At 36.8% G+C, this 24,804-nt stretch overlaps 1 protein-coding gene across 1 annotated transcript in view; it reads left to right on the top strand.

Moving 5' to 3' along the window:
- mus312 (mutagen-sensitive 312) overlaps positions 1-24,804 on the top strand; it is a 575,442-nt gene that overhangs the window by 233,204 nt on the left and 317,434 nt on the right. Inside the window, exon 11 of the mRNA XM_090395332.1 lies at positions 5,143-5,349. Within this exon, the coding sequence (XP_090251458.1) occupies positions 5,143-5,349 (207 nt within the window). The remainder of the gene's footprint in view (positions 1-5,142; positions 5,350-24,804) is intronic.

The raw sequence follows: 24,804 nt of genomic DNA, 5'->3' as shown, positions 1-24,804 counted from the left end.
TCCTAATTCAAGCATTGTCTGAAACTTACTATTAGTCAGTCATGGTTAACTTTAAGGACACACAGGTTCTATATTTTTATGAGAAGTGCATTGGTAAGTTGAAATCAGGCAAGTTATTAACAAACAAAACAATTTATTCATACTAAGACATGGTAATTACAAAGTAAAAGGAAAAAGATTTCACACATATCAAATTTATCTGGTAGTTTTCAATTCTGCTAAGTAACAATGCAATGCACATGTCTGGCTCTCAAATTACTTATATCAGCATTTCTGGCATTTATTTAAAAACAAAGACAAATATATACATTCACATATACGTCAGACACGTGGTTAGTTTCACACACATTTCAACTCCATTTAACTTAGACCATTAACAGAATTATGCTTAACTAAGCTTCACATTCAGTCTCTCCTTCAAACATTAACTTTTAACAATAATCTTTTAACATTAACAAATGCTCATCACTCTGCAGATAACTATTTCGCAATAATTTAGAAGTGTGGTTTTCCGACTTTACAATATGCTTGCAACTATATAATCAACAATCCTTGCTCTAAGGTTCACAATCCATAACAGTTCTACATTAATCTTACTTGAAACTTTTCTCTGCCAGTTCAACATTCAAGATCCTAGAGATCACGAACGTAATTTTCTTCTTTCCTGTTAGAACTGCAAACCGACACTATTCCACAGCTACGACGATACAGCATTCTCGGAGATCGCTTAAAGAACTTCGCGATGGGACTTCTCGAACAGGCCAACACCACTATTAAAAATCTCCTATCATCGTCGAAATACTGCTAGCGGGATATCCTTCCCCTATCCTTGGAACGGCTGGACCCAGGGTCCTCTTCGAAGCAAAACCAGAACAAGGCAGGAGCAGAGTGCCTGTCTCCCTTTTATTCTACCTTCACTGCCTTGGAACTTCTTCAGATCAAGTTCCCCAGATGTTCTACCATGGGTTCCTTCCCCCCTAAGAAATCGCTGAGTCATGGTGGGAAAACCCCATAACTTGCTGACCTTCGTACCTGGCGATAGCCTCAGGTCTACATTTCTAATCCTGTCTGGGCTATCTCTTTGTTTGTACAATATTGGCGGTCAAACAATTTAGCAATTCATTCTAATATTTTACCATATTACATAAAACACTAATGAAAAAATGTTAATTAAACCACAAGTATTTGGTATTGACTTTCTTTCTTTCTCAAGTAAAATCGGTATATAAGAATTTTGTACAAAATTCCTTCTATACAAGATTTTACATAGGCTGTCTCTCTCAAAAAAAAATTTTTTTTAAACCTCTTGCCTGCGAATTTTCTGGAGAGAATCTGACTAGTTTTTCTTATCCTCTAATTTGCACCATGTCCGATTCATGCTCTATACTAAAACCTATTCCCTTTCTATTTTCCACAGTCTTGAACCAAAAAACTTCATAACTTCACTCGCACCAATTTTTATCAAGTGTGCTGCTTTTGTAGCAATAGCTAAATTCCAAGCTAACAATCCTCTTACTGCTTCTCTTATCAAGAAAAGAAAACAGAGGATGTTGGAATAATAAAACTTCTGTCTGGTTTGAATATCAACGTCATGTTTTCTATGCCTGTTCCACCTCGATTTGTTATAGGAACTTCTGGATCTTTTATATCTCTCAATAATGTATACTTCTATTGTTCTCTGATTACCCTCCCCCCAAATTTCTCCCGTTTCACCTTGGTCATTCACTAGTTTGATGCTTAATATGTGGTAGGCCTCTGAGTAACTGTTCCTTTTGGATGCTGAACATACTGAAGAATTAGTACGGTTATGTTGACATTCTTTAGTACCCCCTTTTTAGTCAGTTCAGTAGGCTCAACCTTTTCATTCTGCGGTATTCTTTCTTCACTTGGTTTCTTAACTCTACCCCTACAAACATAGTTCCCTTTGACTGACCATCTATTTCCCATTAGGAACATTTCATTTCGAGAGAAGTCGCAAGAGAATTTGTACCTCTCCAGAAAGTTAGTTCCTAGGATTATCTATATGCTTGGGCGAGATGTCCTGGGGAGGACCAATAACTCTTGCCAAACACACAAATTAAATTCTGATAAGTATATTTTTACTGTCAGTTTCTTCGTTGCATATATCTCTGATGTTGAGTTTCCCAATAATCTAATTGGTTTCTTCAGCTTAGAAGTGCCCCTCCATACACTGGATTTTATTTCTTGAAAATTATCTCCAGTTATGACTGAGGCCTGGGAACCAGTTTCTAGCAATACGTCACAAGGCGATCCTTGTACCTTTCCTTTAATGATAATTTTTGACCTCCTCGGATAATTTAGGTTCTTGCCCTCTCCCCTCCATGATTTATTTGCACAACCATGAGGCTTAAGTACAAGATTCAACTCATACCTAACATTCCCGTTGGAGGATCCCTTGTTTCTGAAACAGTTGTGAGCCAGGTGCCCATATTTGTTGCAAACAAAACATTTGGAAGGCTCCCGTCTGTTTCTTACTTCATTATTCCTCTCTGCTTGAGGAGTTTATCCAGAGGTTTTTGCTGTCATTCCCTCAAACTGTTGCATGACTGCATCAAGTTTGTCTATCATAGGCTGTTGTAGCCTTTTTACTTCCTGCCTTATCATAGTGCATAATTCCTCCATGTTTGTTAGCCCTACTTCTTTCGGATTTTACAATATCCTCATAGGGTATACAGGATCTTATGATAGTACTACATGAAAAATTACTAACTTCCTATCATCCATTTTCTTCCAGATTAGTCTGTTATTTGTCAACATTTCAATATTATCAGATCTTATATTTCTGTCTTCTAAGGCACTTTTTACTGTATCAATCCATCTACATCTTGGTCTTCCTCTGGGTCTTTTCCCTGCCAACCTGTCAAAGAACACTTGTTTAGCCAATCTTTACTCTCCTGTTCTGTTCAAGTGTCTATGTCATTTGAGATTAGTTCTGCTAACACATTCTTGAATACTAACAATGTCAAGTTCTTTCCTAATATCAGCATTTTTAATATGATACTGCCACTGATGCCATCTGTTCAGTCCCCCTAATCTTTCTCTGGACTCCATATCTGTGGTCTCCAGTTTTTGATCATGAATTTTATTTGTAACCCAGTTGTCAAGTCAGTTAGTTAAAATTTGTTTGATCACCTTCTTGTATACAGCTAGTTTTGTATTTTGACTAATCTCTCTCTTATTCCATATAAACTTCAGTTGACTACATACCACACCAGCTTTACTAATTCTGCTGTCTATTTCCAAATTTAATTTGCTATCTTCACTAAAAAGTGTGCCTAAATAGCTTAAATGTTTTATTTTTTCCGTATGTTCTCCATTCAGGATGCAGTTGACATTTTCAATGTTTTTTATTACAGCAGTTATTCAATTTTGTCAGGGAATCCTGCAGAGTTATCCTGGATTTATTTAGGAGTATAACATTATCTGCATAAAGTAAAGAGCTGAGATTAACATCCCTAAGTTCTTTCATGAATAACAGTGGAAATAATGCACACACCTGACTTAACATCAAACCATCTTCCTGTGTCTCCTTCGATTCTAACTGCTTATTTACAACTCAAATAGAGACCATGTATTACTTGATATAATGTCCCATTTACACCATATAACTGGAGTGTTTTGAAGAGCTTTCCTCTTGGCACCTTGTCATATGCCTTTTGCAGATCTACAAAACTTAAATACAGATCCTTGTTATATTCCCATGATCAGTCAGATGGTGGCTTTTCTTTCAATTTATCTAAAATGTCAGTTTGCAAGAGCAGAGAACACTGTGAAGCCACCAGGATACCCAGATGATCTTTTGTTGAGCAGATAAGAATAGCTAATTTTGGATATGGTTTAAAGCAGGGGTTCCGAACCTTTTTGTTTCCTAGAGCACATTCTAAAGTACCGATAGGGCGACAGGCACCATCTATTTTTTCAAGCAAATTTTTTGAATTCGTTTGTTAAATGAATACATACAAAGTTTACATTATAATCAAATGTTTTATTACTTAAAAGTTTACATTATATAAAAATTTAAATATATATATATATATATAAGTTAGTGTGATCTTTGGCATTGCATTTCATTGGCCAGTGCTTCATAATTAGGAAAATATGATGATATTCCAGTTCTTAAACCGGAATGAACAACTTCGAATGTGCGTCTACTTTACATTGTATGCGTTTAATACTCGTCATGTGTCATTAACGCATGCGTCATATAGCATGCCATGAATTGTTGCATGATTATTTCAAACTATATGGCACACGGTTGAACGGCAGCGGGCACACACAAATTGGTTGACGGGCACCACGGTGCCCGCGGGCATAGGGTTGGGAATCCCTGGTTTAAAGGAAGTCTGTATGTTGCATGTTTTAAAGAATGCAGATTTTTTTGTGATCTGGGTTTGGGGGAATGGATGCAAAGTTCTGTTTGTTTTGAAAAGGGAATTGATTGGTTAAAAAAAGTGTCCTATACATGGTTGACTTCAGCAAAGAGCCTAGTGTAGTTCGAACAGATTGTTTTAACTCTATTAAGGTTTCAATAACACCACACTGGGAAGTGTGATGGTATGACATGATAGATGTACCGTTCAGTCTTGATAGTTTCCTCTGATTCCAATTGTTAGCCTGATGATAAGTGTCAAGTAAGGAAGACAATTATTGTTTTCTGTTTCAGTGGTGAATCAGAAAACAATAAAACAGATCCAAGGGCTTCCTAAAAATGTGTTTTTCTCAACATAACGTGAACAACTAATAATTTAACAACTAAATAAAGTTAGTTAATTAGTCTCCCTAGATGTGTGCTTTCTCCTTTTAACATCATGATCCATAGTTATTAAGGATTTCCAACTTTTCTTGGATGAGATTTTTATAAAAAAGCAAAATATTTACTATTATTATTACTGCTGCCCTTTTCTTCAATCTTTTCTAAAGCATAACCATAAGCCTATGATTCATTCCTTATATTTTATATTTATGCATTCTTCTAAATATTTCAACCAAGTATCCAAAGACTTTTGTGTGGAACTTTTTTCCTTTATTTTTACAGTTAATCACCCTTTACAGTATTTATTCAAAAATGTTTTCGATGTCAGTTTATGACACAGAATGTTCCTAAAAAATAGTTCATTTTAGGAATCGCCCTTGTGGAATCTTTCTTCTGTGGGAACAAATATCAGAGAAGACTTTTATGCATCACAATTAAAAGGCATGGTGTCACCTAGCAAATTATCTGTTGGTAGCAAATTTCGAGATCGTACAAGGATTCCTGGCCACCAAATCAAGAGATCATCAGATTTGGTATCCACACACTACATGGACAGTAATGGCAAAAGTGGTGAGGTAGTTCACTTCATTCATTATTTAAAATAGTCCTAATTAAATATATTATTAAGAAAATTTTATTTCTATATTTTAACAAAATTGTAATACGATGATAACTAATAATTAAGGAATTGACAGCTTACACTAGAAATATAAATTAAATAAATTTAATATATACTTTCCGATATTTCGGTAAACGTCACGTTGCCATCTTCTTGGGAACTTAATACAAAGACAAGTGCACATAAGTAAATGGTCAATTACAGTCAATTGTCCTACTTTGGCCAAACAGGCAGAACAGCAAATATCAGAATCTCAGAACACAAGGATTACATCCGATTTCACCAGTACAGCCACTCTGGGCTTGCAGACCATGCTCTGGATACTTGCCACAGAATAAGATGGAAGAAAGCCACAGTAATACACCGCAGCAAGTTCAAATATGAAAGACTATTCACGGAATCAGCCTCAGCCCTTAGGAACATGCCAAACCTCAACAAATTTGGATGCATGAGACTGCCCCAAATTTGGGAAACATTTATCAGAAGAACTTCAGCCCAAAGGCCAAGAACTACCAATATAGCCCACCAGGGGGCACCATCAGGACTTTAGGAAAATGTTAGCTTCCTAGCTTCAGTTCTCATTTGCTGTTATGTAGTACTTATGTGCACTGTCTTTGTATTAAGTTCCTAAGAAGATGGCAACGTGACGTTTGCCGAAATATCAGAAAGTATATATTAAAGTTTATTTAATTTATATCTTAGTGTACGCTGTCAATTCCTTAATTATTAGTTATCATGTTTAACCAGCGTATAAGCCTCTCAACAAGAATAATGAAAATTGTAATACAGTATGGTGCAAAAAAAAAAACTGAACTTTGACACCCTTCACTATAATGGCATAGACATAGAGTCTATGCCATTACATTTATCTGCAGCAATAGTGTTAATGTTGGAAGAAAAGATGTTTATTGTTGAGCATTATTTACTTTCATACAGAGTTGGTAGAGCAAATGGTCTATTCCTATGACATCTTTGTGAGCAGTTTGTTCGTCGTTTCCGTAAGCATTCCCCCCCCCCCAACCAGTGGTGTCATCATTGCCTTAATTGAGAGGTTCCAACATACCAGGAATATTCTGTGTTAATGCAAAGGGCATTCAGGGAGACCACGAACTGTTAACACAAATGAGAATCACAGGCATGTGCTACTGTCTCCGAAATGCAATGAACGCCAAATAGCAGTAAAACTTGGGATACTGAGGTGGTCATTATAGAGTATCCTTAAGGAGCTGGTGCCTTTTCATGTCATTCAGGTGGATCTGTGTTTAACAGCAACAGATTATGCCACAGCAGGAATACTTTGCATGCATGCCGGCCAATGTCTGTGAAGATTTGCCCTTCCTCCATAATGTCTGGTTCTTGGGCAAAGCACATTTCCATCTAAGTTGTCATGTAAATAAACAAACTTACAGCTTTCTTGGTTTCTCGAGACCTGAATTTGTCCAAGTGAAACCTCTTCACTGTGAGAAGGTCATCACATGGTGTGCAGTTTCTTTTCTGGCCATGGCATAATTGGGCCCTGCTTCATTAAAGAGGGTGATGTAACTGTGACTTTGAATAACAAATGCTACATCGACAGTGTGTTAATTCTGTTCACCCAGGAATTGCATAGAAAGTGTTGTGCAAAAAAACATTCCATTTGTGCACAGGTGTTCCAACAAGACAAAGCAACCTGTCACACATCACCTGGTTCTAGAGGCTATTTTGAAGTTCAGAGAATTCACGTTCTCCTGATCTCACATCACTTGATGCCATCGTTTGAAGTATATTGAAGGAATTGGTATTACCATGGCCTGCCTTCAAACTTTGATGAACTAAGGGATAAAATTACATGATGTCCAGCAGATGCCCCAACCCTTGTTCTCCAAGATGACAGATAAACCTTCACATGCACTACAAAACCTGTCTTGAAGTAGATTACATGTTCAGAATTGCCTATTCTGAACATGTAATCTACTGTCGTTAATGCTTTATTTTACCAAGATTCCACCAATAGTTGTGGATGTACATATCATCATGTGTAAACATATATTTCTTTGTTAATAAACCCATTCACTCCATAACATATATTGTTGTAGTATTCAGTACTGTGTTTTGCACTGCACTGTACTATTAATCCTGTATATTGTTTATATCACACTGAGCCTCTATATCTTAGTTTTATGCTTGCCAAGTGAAAACAGCTGCTATCACGATAAATTCTGTCAGTAATTGAAAATATAAATTCTTCTCTCTCTCTCTCTCTCTCTCTCACTAAGTTAATCATCTTCAGGTTTTCCTGATTGGGAATATTTTATTTCTTTTGGTATTAATTTCAATTACACTGCAAGTTATTTGTCACATTAGTCCATCATGGTCAGTCACAGGGCCAGATCTACATAATATATATCCCTAGGCTAGAGATAAGTATAAAGCCATACTTCTCAAGAAACTTATCTAGTATGTGTGGTATTAAAAGTATGCAGTGAAACAATTTGCAGTGTTATCATGAAACTGTTTATTGAATTAGAATAAATTATAATAAAAATTATCTGTTGGAACATTGCAATCCCCTAGATTTGGCACTTACAAATAATTTATTAATGATATCATCAAATTATTATTTTTCTGAATTTCTATTTTTGTTAAGTTATAATTTTATTACTTTATGGAAGCACACACAAAAAGTTTATTTTTCAGAAGCTCTCACCTTTACAAAAGAAAGCTGTTGGTAGAAACAAAAACATAGACAAAACCAATACAAAAAAAAAGGGGGGGGGGGGATAGAATGTAGAACAGTGACATGGTAATGCGTAAGAGTGACTGGGCATGTGTTAAGCCATCGATAATGAATAGTGGGTGAGCTAATTCTTAGTGTTAATATTTAGTTTATTGTGTAGTGTTAGTATGCCAGAAAGAGAGAAGGTTTGCAAATTTGTAATAAAAATAAATAAATAAAGGAAAGACATGCACATGTCAGAGAAACAATCATAGCACCAATGTTGTCATGTAAAATTATATTTTGTGAAGTCCAGAAATTTTGAAGGCCTTGCAAGAGGACGTGAATAGATTGCATGAATGGGCAGTTAAGTGGAACGTCAGTTCAGTGTTGCAGAGTGTAAAGTTTTGAAATTTGATAAACAACAATGGGATGGAAAGTATACACTTGGTGGAGAAACTTTAAAGGAGGTAGAGGAAATGAGAGATCTGGGAGTGGTGGTGAACAGGGACCTGAAATTTATTGGCCACATTGCACAAGTTGTGAAGACATCACATTAATGGCAATGATGTGGACGACCTTGGCAGAAATAAAGAGGTTATGATGTCATTGGATGAAGCCTCATATCGATTACTGTGCACAGGTCTGGTAGCTTGGTTTTCATGGTGACAAGGATATGTTGGAAAGGGTCCAGAGAAGATTCACAAAGGTTGTCAGTGGTCTCTGGAATGTGGAGTATGAGGACAGAATGTAAATTTCAAAGCCTCATGAATAGGAGGAAGAGGGGGAGATATGATTGAGACATATAAGCTAGTCAGGGGTTGTTATCAGGTTGACATGGAAGAGATTTTTCATAGAATGAGAGAGGGGATAGAACAAGAGGCCAACATTGGAAACAGCATAAAGAGCGTGTCAGGTGCAGGTTCTTTGCATGGAGAGTGGTTGGCGAGTGGAATGCATGGCCTGAGAGTGTTGTGAATGTAGAAACATTGAATCATTTTAAGGCACGGTTGGATGAGCATTGTGTGCAATAGTATGTACCTCCCACAATGAGCCTCTAACTCCATTGAGGTCAGATGGTAATAATGATGATGATGATGATGAAACTAAAAATTATAAATTAAAAGTTAAGAGGCCCTTTAAGTTCTGAGGTCCTGGGCTACAGCTTAGTCAAAACCTATAGATAAATCTTGCACTGGTCAGTCAATGGGGAAAAGATAACCTCTTAAGTCATCGTGACTACCTTAGATAGTTATGACTGTTTAAGAATTAAAACTAGAGACTTAACATGATCTTATAATCATTAAAGGCAAAGTACAGATTTGGTTCACTTTAGTAGAATGTCCACTTGGATACCAAATATCGATTGAACTCTATAAGCAAAATCTAATGATATGGTGTCTGAGATACCATATCATTAGACAAAGCACCTGAACAGAACAATCAAATGAACAATAAAAAAAATTCATCTACTGAAATATCCTCAGCAGATTGGAAGATTAATACTATCATTGCATGAAGAAATAACAGAAAAAGAGGTGGAACTAACAGAGGATTTACATAATTACCACATTGACACATAGCTGGTGTAATTAAGACAGAGAAAACTAAAACAGTGAGATCCTGCCAATAATAAGTATAGAACAATTTATTCTTTTGTGAGGTTAAGGGAAAGAAAGGGTTACTAGCTCTAGCACCGAATACTAAATATGAACATTAATTTCTTTAGTTGAGGCCATTTCAAGTGACTGATACAGGTTTATTTCAAATTGGAATATTGGATACTGAGATTTATTTGTGTCTGGAGTTTCGTTATGAAAGCCCAAAAGGTGAAGATGTTGAAAAATACTTAGTCATTAGTATGGACGACACTTAAAAAAAAAGGGGGGGGGGGAACCAACTCTTGTTGAAGAACTAAATAGCAAAGTAGAAAATGAATTCCAAGGCTATTACACAACTGTTTTGAATATATTTGGAGAAAAGTAACACAACTGATAACTGTAACTATCTATTGGAAATCTCTTAAGGACATGGAATGACCTTTACTAACAGAATATTTCAGTATAACATGTGCATAAAATAGCAAATAGAACTAATAAATGTTTGTAGTTTGATGTAAAATCAAGTGCAAGGCATGCTATCCCTTTATTCATCATCTATATTGATCACATTATGAAGAAAACTGACATTAAACCTGATATCCGAAATGAAGTTATTAAACTCATCTTTATGTTTTATGCCAAAATCATTCTCCTAAAATTTAGTGCAGTTATTTCGGCATAAAACATGACTTTAGTAGAAAGCTCCTTTTATGAGGGGGAGTCTGGAATGGTATTAAAGCAACTGATATAACCACATGGAAAGAACATAAAAGGATATAAGAACATAAGTTACCTTTATAACTCTGCTACTAGTATGCTCTTTCTTATGGTAATATCAGTTGCTTTAATGTCATTTTTGTTCTAGGTGTTTATCTGAGCTTTTCATATCTCGTAAACTGCTGTAACAAATTTCATCAAAAATCAATAGAGAACTTATAGAACAAGTAAAATGTTTCAGCAATTTGAGCATAATTTTTAGTGAAGATAACAAATCATGTGTAGAGATAGATGGTAGAATAAGCAAAGTAGGTATGGAGGGTAGGAACCAGTTGTATGGAATAAGAGAGAAATTAAATACAAACTTATTCAACTGGTTCATTAAGTTAGCAGTATTACTATTATTACTATTATTACGGGCAACTCCAGGGAGTCATTAGACTCATCGAGGGAGGCCCCAAATCATATTCATCACAACTATCTGACATTCATACAGTATCTATCATACCTCGCCTTAAACTCATTCACTGTCACAGCATCCACTACAGACTCAGGGAGCGCATTCCACTCATTCACTACTCTAAAAGTAAAGAACCCAGCTCTAACACCTTTACTAACCACACTTTTGTCCAGTTTCCATGGATGTCCCCTAGTCCTCCCACAACCAGCCCTGTTCTCAAAAATATCTTCTGAATTAATTTTATAGAAACCCTTCAGTAATTTGAATGTCTCAATCATATCTCCCCTCCTCTGCCTATCAACCAATTTTTGCAACCCACAAATCCTCAACCTGTTCTCATACGGTTCATTCCACAGACCTGCTATCATCTTGGTCACTCGCCTCTGGATCCTCTCCACATCCTCCCCATCAAGAAGAAACCTAGGTGACCAAATCTGAGCACAGTAGTCTAGATGGGGTCTTATCAAGGCTCGATAGAGAGGAACAATAACCTGCTTGTCTCTGCTTGTCAACGTATTCTTCAGCAACCAAGTGATTTGATGAGCTGTTTTGGTCACTTTTGCAATGTGTCCCCTAAATTTCAATTCCCTATCCACCAACACTCCTAAATCTCGTGCCTCATCAATTTCCTGGAGCAGGGTTCCACCAATGCAGTAAACTGCCTCCAATCTTTTCACCCCAAAATGCATAACCTTACTTTTTGCCACATTAAACTGACATCCATTCTCCTTAGCCCAGACCTCCAATCTATCCAAATCATCCTGCAAAATTTTGACGTCATCTGCATTCACTATTGCCCTACCCAACTTCGCATCATCCGCAAACAAATGAACTGTTCCTCTCAGATCACTTCCTATATCATTTATGAACAAATTAAACAGCATTGGTCCAAGAACAGATCCTTGTGGCACACCACTAGTCACAGGCCGTCTTGTGGACTCTACTCCCTTGTAAACCACTCTCTGATATCTCTCCGTCAACCACCCTCCTATCCATCTCACCAACCCTATGTCCATTCCCATATGCTGCAATTTACTGATTAGAATTCCATGTGGAATCCTGTCAAAGGCCTTGGCAAGGTCCAGTAGAATCACCGTAAACCCATTGCCCTTATCCAGTTCAGCCGTCACTGTGTTATAATACGTGAGCAAGTTACTGAGGCATGACCTACCCTTCACAAAACCATGCTGTCCCCGATACAGTATCCCATTTTCTTCAATCCAATCTTGTATTTTCCTTTTGACTATTTTCTCTAAGACCTTTACAATGATTCCTGATATGCTAATCGGTCGGTAATTTACAACAGCAGTCTTGGAACCACCTTTATGCAGTGGAACTATTTTCCCCTCTTTCCACCCGCTCGGGACTAACCCAGACCCGAGACTCAAATTAAACAAAATGGTCAAGGGTACTGACAATTCTTTAGCTGCTTTTTTAGTGTTTTGTCAAATTAAACGTTATAACACACCAAAAATAGACGCACTAAAGTATAAGTTAGTATTTGTTCAAAACCAGTTTTACCTTCACTATCTGAAAGTTAGGCTAAAGAATAAGAGTGAAGACTAGAGATCGAGATATGAGTTCTGAGAAAAATTAGGGGAATAAACAGATGTTATCAATAGGATCATATTAAAAATAAAGATATTAGAAAAGAACTTGACATCTTCAGCATTCAAGAATGTGAAGAGATCTACTGATCCAGGCATCACACATCTGTTTTTGCAAACCTTTTGCAAAAACAGATGTGTGATGTTTAGCAGAACAGGTGCATTGATGGCTGGAAATGATTCAGAGAATGATCTAGATTTAGATAGATCGATACAGTTGATAGTGCTGTCGGATCTTACCAATGAGGTTAAAATCTAATTGTGTTTGGAGACCTGACAAGTAACATATTAATTTTGGGAAAAAAAAAAAAAAACTCGTTGATAAAGAGATAATAATTATCTAAACTTAATATGCATTGACTCTTTTATTTATATGCTATGTTCTAGTATGTCTCATCCAACTTAAATTCACACAAAATGGATATAATCACCAAAAAAATGTGATAAAAGGTGTATGAGAGTAACTTTTGCATTCTAGTTTTCTTTTCCGATACATATAATTTCTTTTCTTTAAATGAGAGGCTATTTGTGTACCCCACCCCCCTCCTAATCACTTCAGTTTCACAGAGAATGTATCTGCAGCATTTTTATCATGTAGTGCAGCTTCTCCACACATTTTCATATTATGAAAGTTTGCAAACCATTCTGAACTTGCTGACAAAGGCTTAAACCTTATGTAAAGTTGGAGAATTTAATCATCATAAAGATTATATCTTGCACTTACACAATGTTAATGTTAATCTGTTGTTTATTTTGGGCACCCATTCATGGGGCAAGTATTTTTCTATATATTCCAGAAGCTTGATTGGGCATATATGACAACTTTTGTGCAGTTAAGGGCATGCCAGTCTTAATACTCTTTAATTTTATCAGCACCATTTTGAAATAGTACATAATGTACTCTCACTCAGAGAATGTTTAATGCATGCCATACTCCCGCTTTCTTAATAGCACTTAAGCACTTCCAGTTTCATTTCAAGCAGAAGTTTTACTTGAGGTCTTACATTAGAACTATCAGGATGCATTCTAGCCTTAAGTGTAATACTATAATGAATACAGAATAAGTGAAAATGAACACAATAATAATAAAATAAAATTTATGCACTTCCAATAGATTACCAGGTGGCAGTGCTCAGCAAAACAAAATGAGAAAGTGGTTGGCTGTCATGCTGGCTTCTCGTTCTACTTTCCATAAATATTATTATTGTTGTTGTTGTTCCGGGCAACTCCAAGGAGTCGACAGACTCATCGAGGGAGGCCCTAACATCATGTCAAGAACAACTATTCGACATTGACACAGTATCTATCATACCTTGCCTTGAACTCATTCACGGTCGTAGCACCCACAACAGACTCTGGAAGCTTATTCCACTCATTCACCACTCTCCAAGTGAAAAACCTAGCTCTAACACCCTTCTCAACCATGCCCTTGCCCAGCTTCCATGCATAGCCCCTAGTCCTCCCATCACCAGTCATATTTTCAAAAATATCTTCTAGATCAATCTTATAGAAACCCTTCAGTAATTTGAATGTCTCAATCATATCACCCCTCCTTCGCCTATCGTCCAATCTCTGCAACCCACAAATCTTCAACCTGTTCTCATAAGGTTCATTCCACAGACCTTCTATCATCTTGGTCACTCGTCTCTGGATCCTCTGCACCTCCTCCCCATCACGAAGAGACCCTGGTGCCCATAACTGGGCACATTAGTCCAGATGGGGTCTTATCAAGGCTCGATACAGAGGAACAACAACAACTTGTTTGTCAATGCATGTTAAAGTATTTTTCAGAAGCCAAGTGATTTGGTGAGCTGATTTAGTCACTTTTGCAGTGTGCCCCCTAAACTTCAATTCCCTATCCACCAACACTCCCAAATCCCTGGCCTCATCAATCTCCTGGAGTACGGTTCCACCAATGCGATATACTGCTGCTATTCTTTTCACCCCAAAGTGCATAACCTTACACTTTGCCACATTAAATTGACATCCATTTTTCCTAGCCCAGTCCTCCAAACTATCCAATCATCCTGTAAAATTTTGACATCCTGTGCACTCACAATTGCTCTACCCAACTTTGCATCATCAGCAAACAAGTGAACACTTCCTCTCAAATCCTTTCCTATATCATTGATGAACAAATTGAAAAGCAGTGGTCCAAGAACAGAGCCCTGCGGCACACCACAAGCCGTCTTTTAGACTCCACTCCTGAATAAACCACTCTCTGGTATCTCTCTCTCTCTTTCAACCACCCTCCTATCCATCTCACCAACCCTATATCTATCCCCATCTGCTCCAGTTTACTGATTAGGGTTCCATGTGGTATCCTGTCAAAGGCCTTGGCAAGGTCCAGTAGTATCACTGTAAACCCATTACCCCTATCCAGTTCAGCCGTCACTGTGTTATAAAACGTGAGCAAGTTACTGAGGCATGATCTACCCTTCACAAAACCATGTTGTCCCCCCCCCCCCCCATACAATATCCCATTTTCATCTATCCAATCCTGTATTCTTTTCTTGACTAATTTCTCTAAGACCTTGACAATGATTCCTGTATGCTAATCGGTCGGTAATTTACAACAGCAGTCTTGGAACCACCTTTATGCAGTGGAACTATTTTCCTCTCTTTCCACCCCCTCGGGACTAACCCAGATCCGAGACTCAAATTAAACAAAATGGTCAAGGGTATAGTTCGCCCACCGATTTGAGGTCCCTCGACACTTCTGCGCATGTCAGAAAAAGGAGAATCCATTCCGATAATAGAGTAATCAGTCTATCTTCTGGGATGTAATAATAAACAAACTGAGTTTGTTTATTATTACAGATCGGAAAATTTAGCTTTTCTTTTACGAACATTGCTGTTTTTAAAGTGTAACTATTTTGCTTGTATAACAGTTGGAAAAGTGTACGTAGAGTGTTAATACGTGCAAATACTGCGTTCTACATAAAACAATGTCACTTCGCTCCATGATAAGTTTCCTTTTATTCTGGGACTTTTTAAAACAAAATCCGATTTCATGAAGTATTTTCTTTAAAGTTTCTCTTTTCCAAGGAAAATTAATTTTTTCTTTAAGCACAGGAATCAATTTCGGAACAGTTGGCACTCTTTTCTCGACCACGTAAAATTCGTGAAAAACTCTTCTTATAACGACTACATCAAAATCATTCAAAGCTACGGTTTCGATGGTTTTCTTTCTTTGCCGGTTTTTTTTTAGGAGATTTAAATTTTGGCTTACCTTCACCTTTTGATTCCCTACGAATTCTTTTAACAGTCGACCCTGATACGCCTGCAATTGCACTTGCATGTTTTATGACTTGAGAAAGGGGGAACAAGAAGACGGCCTTCTGACGATTCTTTTTCGCAGAATGTTAGCACATTATTCAATATTCTTTTGCAAGAGCTACTGAAACGTGTAACAATAGAACTTGTTGACTGTACTGGATCCATCATACAAATTAATAATAAAAAAATAATGCAAAAAGAGAACAACAAAAATCAAGCTAGTACTAGTACAGGGCCAGACAAGAAAGCACACGTGATTTCACATGTTGGCGACCAATTCGTACATCCTTCATTTCTTTCTCCCCTTCAGCATGAATCGACTATTCTTGGCACCAAGCCAAGAAGGGATCTAGAAATGGTGGGCGAACTATACTGACAATTCTTTAGCTGCTTCTCGTATGACACAAGCTGGTATATCATCCAATCCCACAGATGTATTGACATCGAGGTTATGCAATAGACTACTCAGCTCCACTTCATTCACCATATAATCTACTGGTTTATTCGTTTCTGCAATGTCACCACCTGGTTGATATATACTTGCAAAGTGCTCACTCAGTAACTCAACTATATCAACTGATTCAGTTACCTCCCTACCATCGGCATTCTTTATAATCATTCTGCCATGTACATTTTTCCTTTTACTTGCTACATATCTAAAAAACTGTTTAGGATTCTCTTTAGCCTGCATGGCCAATGTTCTTTCGTAATCCTTTTTTGCTTTTCTTACCACACTCGTTACCCTTCTGGCCTGCGCTTTATACTGTTCCTATGCCTGCCATCACCTTTCTCCTTAAATTCCTTCCATAGTTGTTTCTTTTTTTTGCAGCTCAAGCTTAATGGTGTTATTCATCCATTTAACCCCTACTTGATTTATTATTCGTACTCTAGGTATACAGTCAGCCATTGCTTCATGCAAACACTTCTTAACTGCCTCCTGTGCACTATCAACTTCTAGTCCTTGCAGTTGTACATGCCATGGCACTGAACCAATCAAACTCCTAAGCTTGTCATACTTTCCAGCCCGATAATTCCACATGTACCCTGTCTTAATTGAAAATTCTACACCTCTAGCCACCTCCCAAGTCAAGACCCTATGATCACTCTCACCAAATGGTGGCAATGTGGTCATATTTGTTACATCCAAATCCTCAGATGTAATTACTAGGTCAAGCACTCTCTGATACCTAGTATTTTCCATTACATGCTGTCGCAGATAGTTATCCCTTGATAACCGCATAAAATCCAATTCCTTCCTCCCATGTGTCCCTCCTCACTCCAATCAATGTGACCATAGTTGAAATCTCCCATAATAATTACCCTCCTTCCACTCATTTCTTCTATTTGCTTGTGCATACTGTCACCACCATCTTTTCCATCACCTGGTCTATAGCAGCACTCAATTGTATATTTAGTTCTGCTAGCTACAATCTCACACCAAATGGCCTCAAATGTGCTCTTTTCTCTATCCTGCAATTCAACTTCTATTCTCCTTGGCTGTAGTTCATCAGCTATCATCAACAATACTCCTCCTCCCCCATTTTATTCTTCCTGTCATTCCTGAACACACTATATCCATCACATTCAATCCCACTAGCTATATCATCTACAGTTAGCCATGATTCACTAATGCCAATAACCTGTGGTCTGGAAGTGCCAACCATGGCCAAAAACTCTTCCTTCTTGTTCCTAATACTCCTAGGCATTAGTCTACATGAATTTAAGACCCCCATTAGCCCCAACCCTACCTTGGTGCCTTATATTAACTATCCCACTCTGATTTGTTTTCCTTATTCGCTCAGGCATATTATATTCATTCATACATTCAACTGCCTCCCTAAGGACTGTATATCTCTCCCCCCCCCCTTTAATAAATCTAGTTTCCCTGAATTTGCACATCCACTACATTCAGCAACACTTTCTCAAGTCTCCTTACACCGTAACCATTAAAATGCAAGCCATCCATCTTATATAGATCCTTTCGCCCATCGAACTCACTCCACACACATCCACAAATTCCACAACACCACTCGTCATACATAACCCACACATAAAGTCATTCGCAATTATGGCCCTCCTTTTAAACATTTCACTGTCATACCGTGGCAAAAGACTAATCATTCTAACTCTCTCACTCTTTTCTTTTGCTACCTCAAACAATTCATTCAGGTCTTCTATCATTTCCATTTTATCTCCTTTCAAATCATTCGTACCCACAACAATCATTTCTTTTACCCTTTCCTTTTGCTCTCTAATAGACTCATCGTGTATTTGTTGCTTTCTAAGCAACAAATACACGATGTTATATTCAGGCAATAACAATCAGAAAAAATGAAGGAAATCCCAGTTAGTTCTTTATGTGTCAAGCATGAGGAAGAATACCTATGAGAGGATAATTTTGATCAGTGCTGATGGCAGTGAGGTGACAAAAGCACTGTTATGTCCTAATCTTCTTATTATATATCTATATGTTGTATAGTATACCTCTCCTTGGATGTCACGTGGTACTATTGAGAACTCAAAGGAATTGCCTCAAGGTTGAGCCAATTCCTAGGTGACAAAGCCTCTGAAATTTGCCTATCTTAAAGTTCTGGGAAAATTTGTTTGTTTATTGCTGCGCCACCCAGAACCCTTAGATTAAGAAAAGAGTTTCCCAATCAAGAAGTGAACTTGCAGATGTACCCACTATTGACCTTTGTTTGCAATCATGACCTTAACTATCGTTTATTCCCTCCCGCTTAGATTCGAATAATTTATGAGTTGTGCATCGGATTCTTAGACACAGGCAATCAAATTAAAAATAGCAAAAGGTTTATTTATCATATTTGTTGTCATACAGTGTAAAGAATAATCAATCATTACTCTTAGAATGTTAAACAAAATAACTTACATACATTTTAAACAAATATGAATATCATAGAAATGCTTCTCTAAAAGAATCATAATCTAGCATTCTTACATCATAAAACAAAAATGAAAACTTCAGACTTTGACTAAATTACTCAAATAAAGACACTTCAATACCTCTTAAAACATAATTATCAATCAGCACATGTAAAGAACATTCCTTTTCCTTTTGTCTAACTGTTATCAAAGCACTATAGTCCTGTCTTATTCTAATCAGAGTCCTTAATTGTTAAATTACAGTTAATTTCTCTTCCTCACACATATTACTTGACAAAAAGGTTACAACACCTTTTTGTCAAGGTGTTGTAACCTTTTTCTTTTAACTATTTCCTTTCCGTCGGTTTTACGGCTAGGTTCCTGCGATCGTTGGTTGGTCCACACGTTGCTAGTATATCGAGCCTATGTCAAGAACATTCTTGGCGAACGGTGATTCTGCATTCGCATAGCACGCTACCGAGTTGCCGAGATTTCCTATGAGTTGCCTACTTATCTGTGTAAAATGTTTATCCTTTCATCATAGGGCTTGAGACCCGCAATCTTTTCAACTACTATGCGGCATCTCCGACTGCTACTACCCCGGGAGTGAGAGCAGAACTCCCCGCGAACTACACGTCCAGATGATCGAGAAGGGAAAACCACAAAAAAAGCCTCGTGTGTGTGTGGGGGGGTCCTAACCCTTTTATGCTACCCCCCCCCTACTGGTACTCTCTGTAACCTAAGTTGTTCACCCATCAAGTTTTTATTTGTACACGTGGGTTCGCTTCCGTAGGGTCTTCTCCAAACAGCTTAGGTCTCCACGTGCTGTATGCATGCGAGACCACTTGGGGCAACTTCTTAATCTGATGGTTTGTCCTTGTGTTCTCACTTTGTTACATGCAATTTATACAGCAATTCTTTGTGTATCAATCTTAACAAATAATTAAAATTTACCAAACTTCACTATCAAATATACAATCTAGTAGAAATTCTTTTATACTGAAATATACACAATTTTTCTTCTTAATCACCGTATCCTGTATTTGTCAATGTATCAGTATATAATATATACTAGGATGCAAGCATATCTATCGTTTCAGGGTTTAACTTGTTAAATGGTGACTGAATAAATTCCTAATGAATTTTATTCATTCAAAATTCAACAGCACATAAAATGTTGAGTTACTGAGTGACCACTTTGCAAGGGTATATTATCCAAGTGAGGTTACTGCTATGACATTTGTCACAGGGATTGATATAGGAATAGAGGTGGATGAACTGGAAGTTCTTGGGATATTGCAGAATTTCAATGTACATATGGCTGTGGGATTAAATGGGATATCAGCTCATATTTTAAGAGGATGTGCAAGGGAACTGGCAATGCCTTTGACAGGCTCTTTAATTTAAGTCTCAATTCTGGCAGAGTTCCAAGGGAATGGAAAAATGACGGAATAATCCCTTTACACAAGGGAGGTTCAAATATCTTCAGAGTTTGTACAGAAAATTTTCCAGTACTGGAAAAATTGGTCAGAAAGAGATTTCAAGAAAACCTTTTATAATAAAGTGACATGTAAGTTGGATAAAGGGAATGGTCACCAGTTATTCTGCTGGATTTTACAGAGACATTTGACAGAATACCACATAGAACACTGTTATTTAAACTGCAGCAAATGGGCATGGATATGAAGCTGACGATATGGATAAAAGGAGCTGATGGACAGATACTAAAAAGGTATATGGATGAGCAGAATCCAGGAGAAGGTAGGTGACTAATGGTGTGTTGCAGAACTTTCTGCATGAACCACTACTGTTTAATTTGTAAGTAGTATAATCTGGAGATAAATATTCATTTGTTTGCTGATGATGCAAAATCGAGTATAGTTAATCAAGGTGTTGTGGAGAGCTTGCAGGATGATTTAAATAGGCTTATCAGTATCAGCAAAAGATAATGGGTGTCAGTTAATATGAAGAAATGTAAAGTTATGCATTTTTTAGGATTAATAGATTACAAGCTGTATACCACATTGATGGAACTGTACTCCAGGAATTGGATGAAGCTAGGGATTTTGGGGTAGTAGTAGTAGATAGGAGGTTGAAATTTAGAGGGCATATTGCTAAGATAACTAAGGTAGCTCATAGGATTATTTAGCCATTGAAGAGCACACTAACAAGTACAGATAAGGGAGTTATCTGTGTTTGGGTCTCCTGTGATCAGTCTTTGGACTCATCACAAGAGACCCAGAATGTCTACATAATATCTGTCATACCTTTTCTTGAATCCATTAACACATGATACAGGGTGTTCGGGATAAATTTGACATATTTATAATTAATTATATTTTTCCGTAAGTTACATGTATTAACACACACTTCTCTTCATTTAAAAGTTTGGACCCTTCTTCATTCATATACAAGATGTCAGAAAGGATGGATAGCTGGAACCCACCTGAATCATGGAAGAGAATAACTTGTATCATGATGATTCGTGCCCGCCATCAAAATAAGGATATTACGACTGCTGCCCAATGCTCCCTGAATACAGTAAAAACAATCAGGCATGAACTAGAGACTTGCAATGGTGACTACGAGGATGTAGCAAGAAGAAAGATCCCTAGCAGACGATCTGATTGCGTTCGTACAGCAGAATTCCTCGCAAATCTGCAGGAACAGGTGTTGAAGAACCCTGGCATTGGAATTCGGGCTTTGTTCGTGGAGTTGCTAACTGTAGTCAAGCCCTGGATAACAAGGGTAGCCAATGTAGGCCGTATGTATGGCAGCAGGATTCAGCCCCTTGCCACACCTCTGGGAAAAGTCAAAAATGGTTGTCTGAAAATTTCTACGACTTCACCAGTCCAAATGTTTGGCCTCCAAACTCCCCAGACCTTAACCCCATGGATTATTTTGTATGGGGCGCAGTTGAAAAAGACACCAATCGCACTTCCAGTAATACAAAAGCCCAGTTAATGGATAAAATTAAAACAGTTTTTGCGGCCCTTCCCAGGGAGACTGTAGCATCAGCTTGTTCGAGGTTCCGAAGCAGAATTGAAGCTGTGATCGATGCTAATGGTGGTTATTTTGAGTAAATCTTGTTGATAGTATTGTAATTAACTCTGCCTGTAATGTTTTTTTGTCAATTCATTAAATTTAATAGATACAAAGAAGATTTTCTTTTTCCTTACGAAACTGTCAAATTAATCCCGAACACCCTGTATGTGTTAATGGATTTATCTGAGAGTAGGATTATAAATAAAAGACTTTATGAAAGACTGGAAACCACAGATGTGAGAATTCTGAGAAGGATTAGGAGAGTGAATAGATGCCATTAATGGAAGTATCATATTAAAAATGAGGATATTAGGAAAGAACTTGGCATTTTAGCATTTAGGAATGTATTAGCAGAGCTAATCTAAGGGTGGTATGGTCACTTAAAGAGAATGGGAGGGAAGGTTAGGGAAACAAGTGTTCTTTGACAGGAAACAGGAAAAAAGACCCAGAGGAAGACCAAGATATAGGTGGATTGATAAAGTAAGAAGTGCCTTAAAAGAGAAATATAAGATCTGTTAATGTCAGAATCTTGACCGATGAATTAATTTGTTGATGGGAAGTTGTAGTGATGTAATTGTTTCATGTATTTATGTTATCTTCTGTTTAGTGATATCAGTTTTGTTTGTTTTTTCATTTATTTATATATTTATTTATTGTTAATTTCAGTGATTGCTGATTTTGAATAATAAAAAAAAGGAATGGATAACTTTTAGTTTGATTATATATTTTAAAATATTTTGATGATGCATTATTATTTTTTTGTAAATAAAGATATAAATTTTGAATTTACTTTGTCTCTCACTCAATATTGTGAGAATTTTGAAATTAACTTATTTTTATAATAATATCCCATATCAGAATCTATGTCATTAACTGAATTAACTGAAAAGTTAACACAGATTTGGATAACAGATTAAAATTTATTTACAAACACCTAATATTAGTGTCAAGTATGGAATTTCATGGGTGTAACAGTCTGTGTAAAATGCTTGTTTTTGCAAGTGCTATACAATTCTGTATTATACCCAAAACTTGTATATTCTAAAAAGAAAAGGGGCTCACAAACTTAACATTAAATTGTAAAGAAGAACATTAACATCACACAAGATTTCTTTCTGTTTCTTCTCTTCAAGGTAACAGGATTTGATGAGAACACCCAAGGAAATGCAGTCAACTTCAAACAAGTACAGTTTCTTCCTCTTTTAACAGGGACCATTGATATATAATTAACTCACCCTGGTTTTCTTTGAAAGCAGAAATAATTGCAATTTTTTTTTGAGTAAAGTAACATTTCTTCTTTCATGTTTTCTTTAACATGTTGATTCCTTTGGAACACAAAGAAATTTTAGAGTTCCTGTTCCTTGAGCACAAAAAAAGTTCATCCCTTTCATGTTCAAAATGTTCAACTGCTCAATGAATCAAAAGGAACTGTCCTTATTTTGAGAGAAACTATATAATTCTTCTTATCACTTTTATTTATACTCCAACTTAACTTCCTTTGAAAGAAATTCATCCATTAATTTTGGGTGAACTCTTAACACTCTTTTCTATATTTTTGATTTAAGATTTAATAGGCATTTAATTTTCCTTAGTCTAATTTTGTCTCTAGAAATGGTCTAATTGAGAGAAAAATTGAATCGACTCCATCATTTTTAATAGCTTGGTTAGTCGATGATTAGCACGTCTGCTCTCCAATCAGCAGGTTGTAGATTCAAATCCTACTGTAAATGGATGATGCATGTGATTATCTTTAGATGATAGATGAATTTCATTTCCTTGTGTGAAACCATCACCCAGCTTACTTGGACGCCTGAAGTGGCTTTTAAACATTCTTCCATGTTGGTCTCTATAGGAGCAGTGTTTCTGAAGATAAAAGATGAATACAAAATATTAAAAAAATTAATAAAACAGAAAATAAATCTTTAGCCCACCCACAGTACCAGTGTACTATATGTTTACAACCTTTTGTGGTTTGTTTTCACGTAATAATGAAAAGCCTGGTTGGCAATGTGATAATGCTTTTTAACCAGTGTGATTTGAGTTCAAATCCCATTGTAGAATGGATATTTAAATTGTTTTGGTAGTGAGTGATTTCTCCAAGAGCACCATCCTTTTATTGGTGGTCTGAAGTAGCTTGAAAAAAGTGCCAGTTCCATCTCTAGTGCAGGGTTTATGCATTATCTAACCCTTATCTCATCCTGCTGTACATTAGTAACAAATTACTAATGTACAAGTTTGCAGCCTTTATTGGGCAAAATGTACATGTATAACTCATTAAATTCCATTTAGCCAATTCAGAATTACTGCTATCAGTTGAAACTCTCTTGCAATCTTTTGCCAGTTAAAATGATCCAATTGAAATCATAAACATGTTTTAAGTGTAAATCTTAAATTTTGTTGAATTTCATACAGCCATGATAAAGTCATTGTAATGTATAATTAACCCCCCTCCCAAAAAAAAAAACAGTTTGTATATGATAATTTTTGTAATTATTTCATCTCTTCTGGATTGTTGCCCATCCCATAATGCATAACATTATACATACAAAACAGTGTGCTTTGCATTATGGGATACTAAGATAATTAATGCAAAGTTATTAGTGTCCATGTACAAGTAGCCTAGTTGTGAAAATGATTAACACACAAACTTTCTTTGCTTACACTCGGATAAAGACTTAAACAAGAATATAATTTCTTCTGAAGTTTAATTATTACTACTACTAAGAATAATAATATATATTTACTAATAAATATATTTGGGGGAGACCACACTCCTGCCAGGTGCGTCCCCCGGGTGGCAGATGGGGGAAACCCAAATGGGTTGCTCTGAATAAAGAATAAAGAGCCGTGTACCAAAGGATGTAGCAGAGGCATGGCAGGCTGGCTGCATTATTATGCCAGTAACTTTCATGAGCAGGAGAAAGTCTACAAACCGAGATAGTGCTACTGCATACGGGACAACCGACGCGCCTACTCAAAGACCACATAGAGTAGGTGAGAAATCAGCAATGTGGTCAGCCAAGGATGTGAAACATGTAGCCACCCTCAACATAAGATCACTATACTGACCTGGAAATTGCAATTAGTCCAGGAAAATTTAAAAAGACTGAAATGGAGTATTTTA

This window comes from Typopeltis vanoorti, chromosome 7, assembly GCF_054136105.1.
Source record: "Typopeltis vanoorti isolate ZY-2024b chromosome 7, IOZ_Tvanoo_1.0, whole genome shotgun sequence".
Lineage (NCBI taxonomy): Eukaryota > Metazoa > Arthropoda > Arachnida > Uropygi > Thelyphonidae > Typopeltis > Typopeltis vanoorti.
The sequence above is the reverse complement of the archived record's forward strand: the minus strand, read 5'-3'. Positions and strand labels throughout refer to the sequence as shown.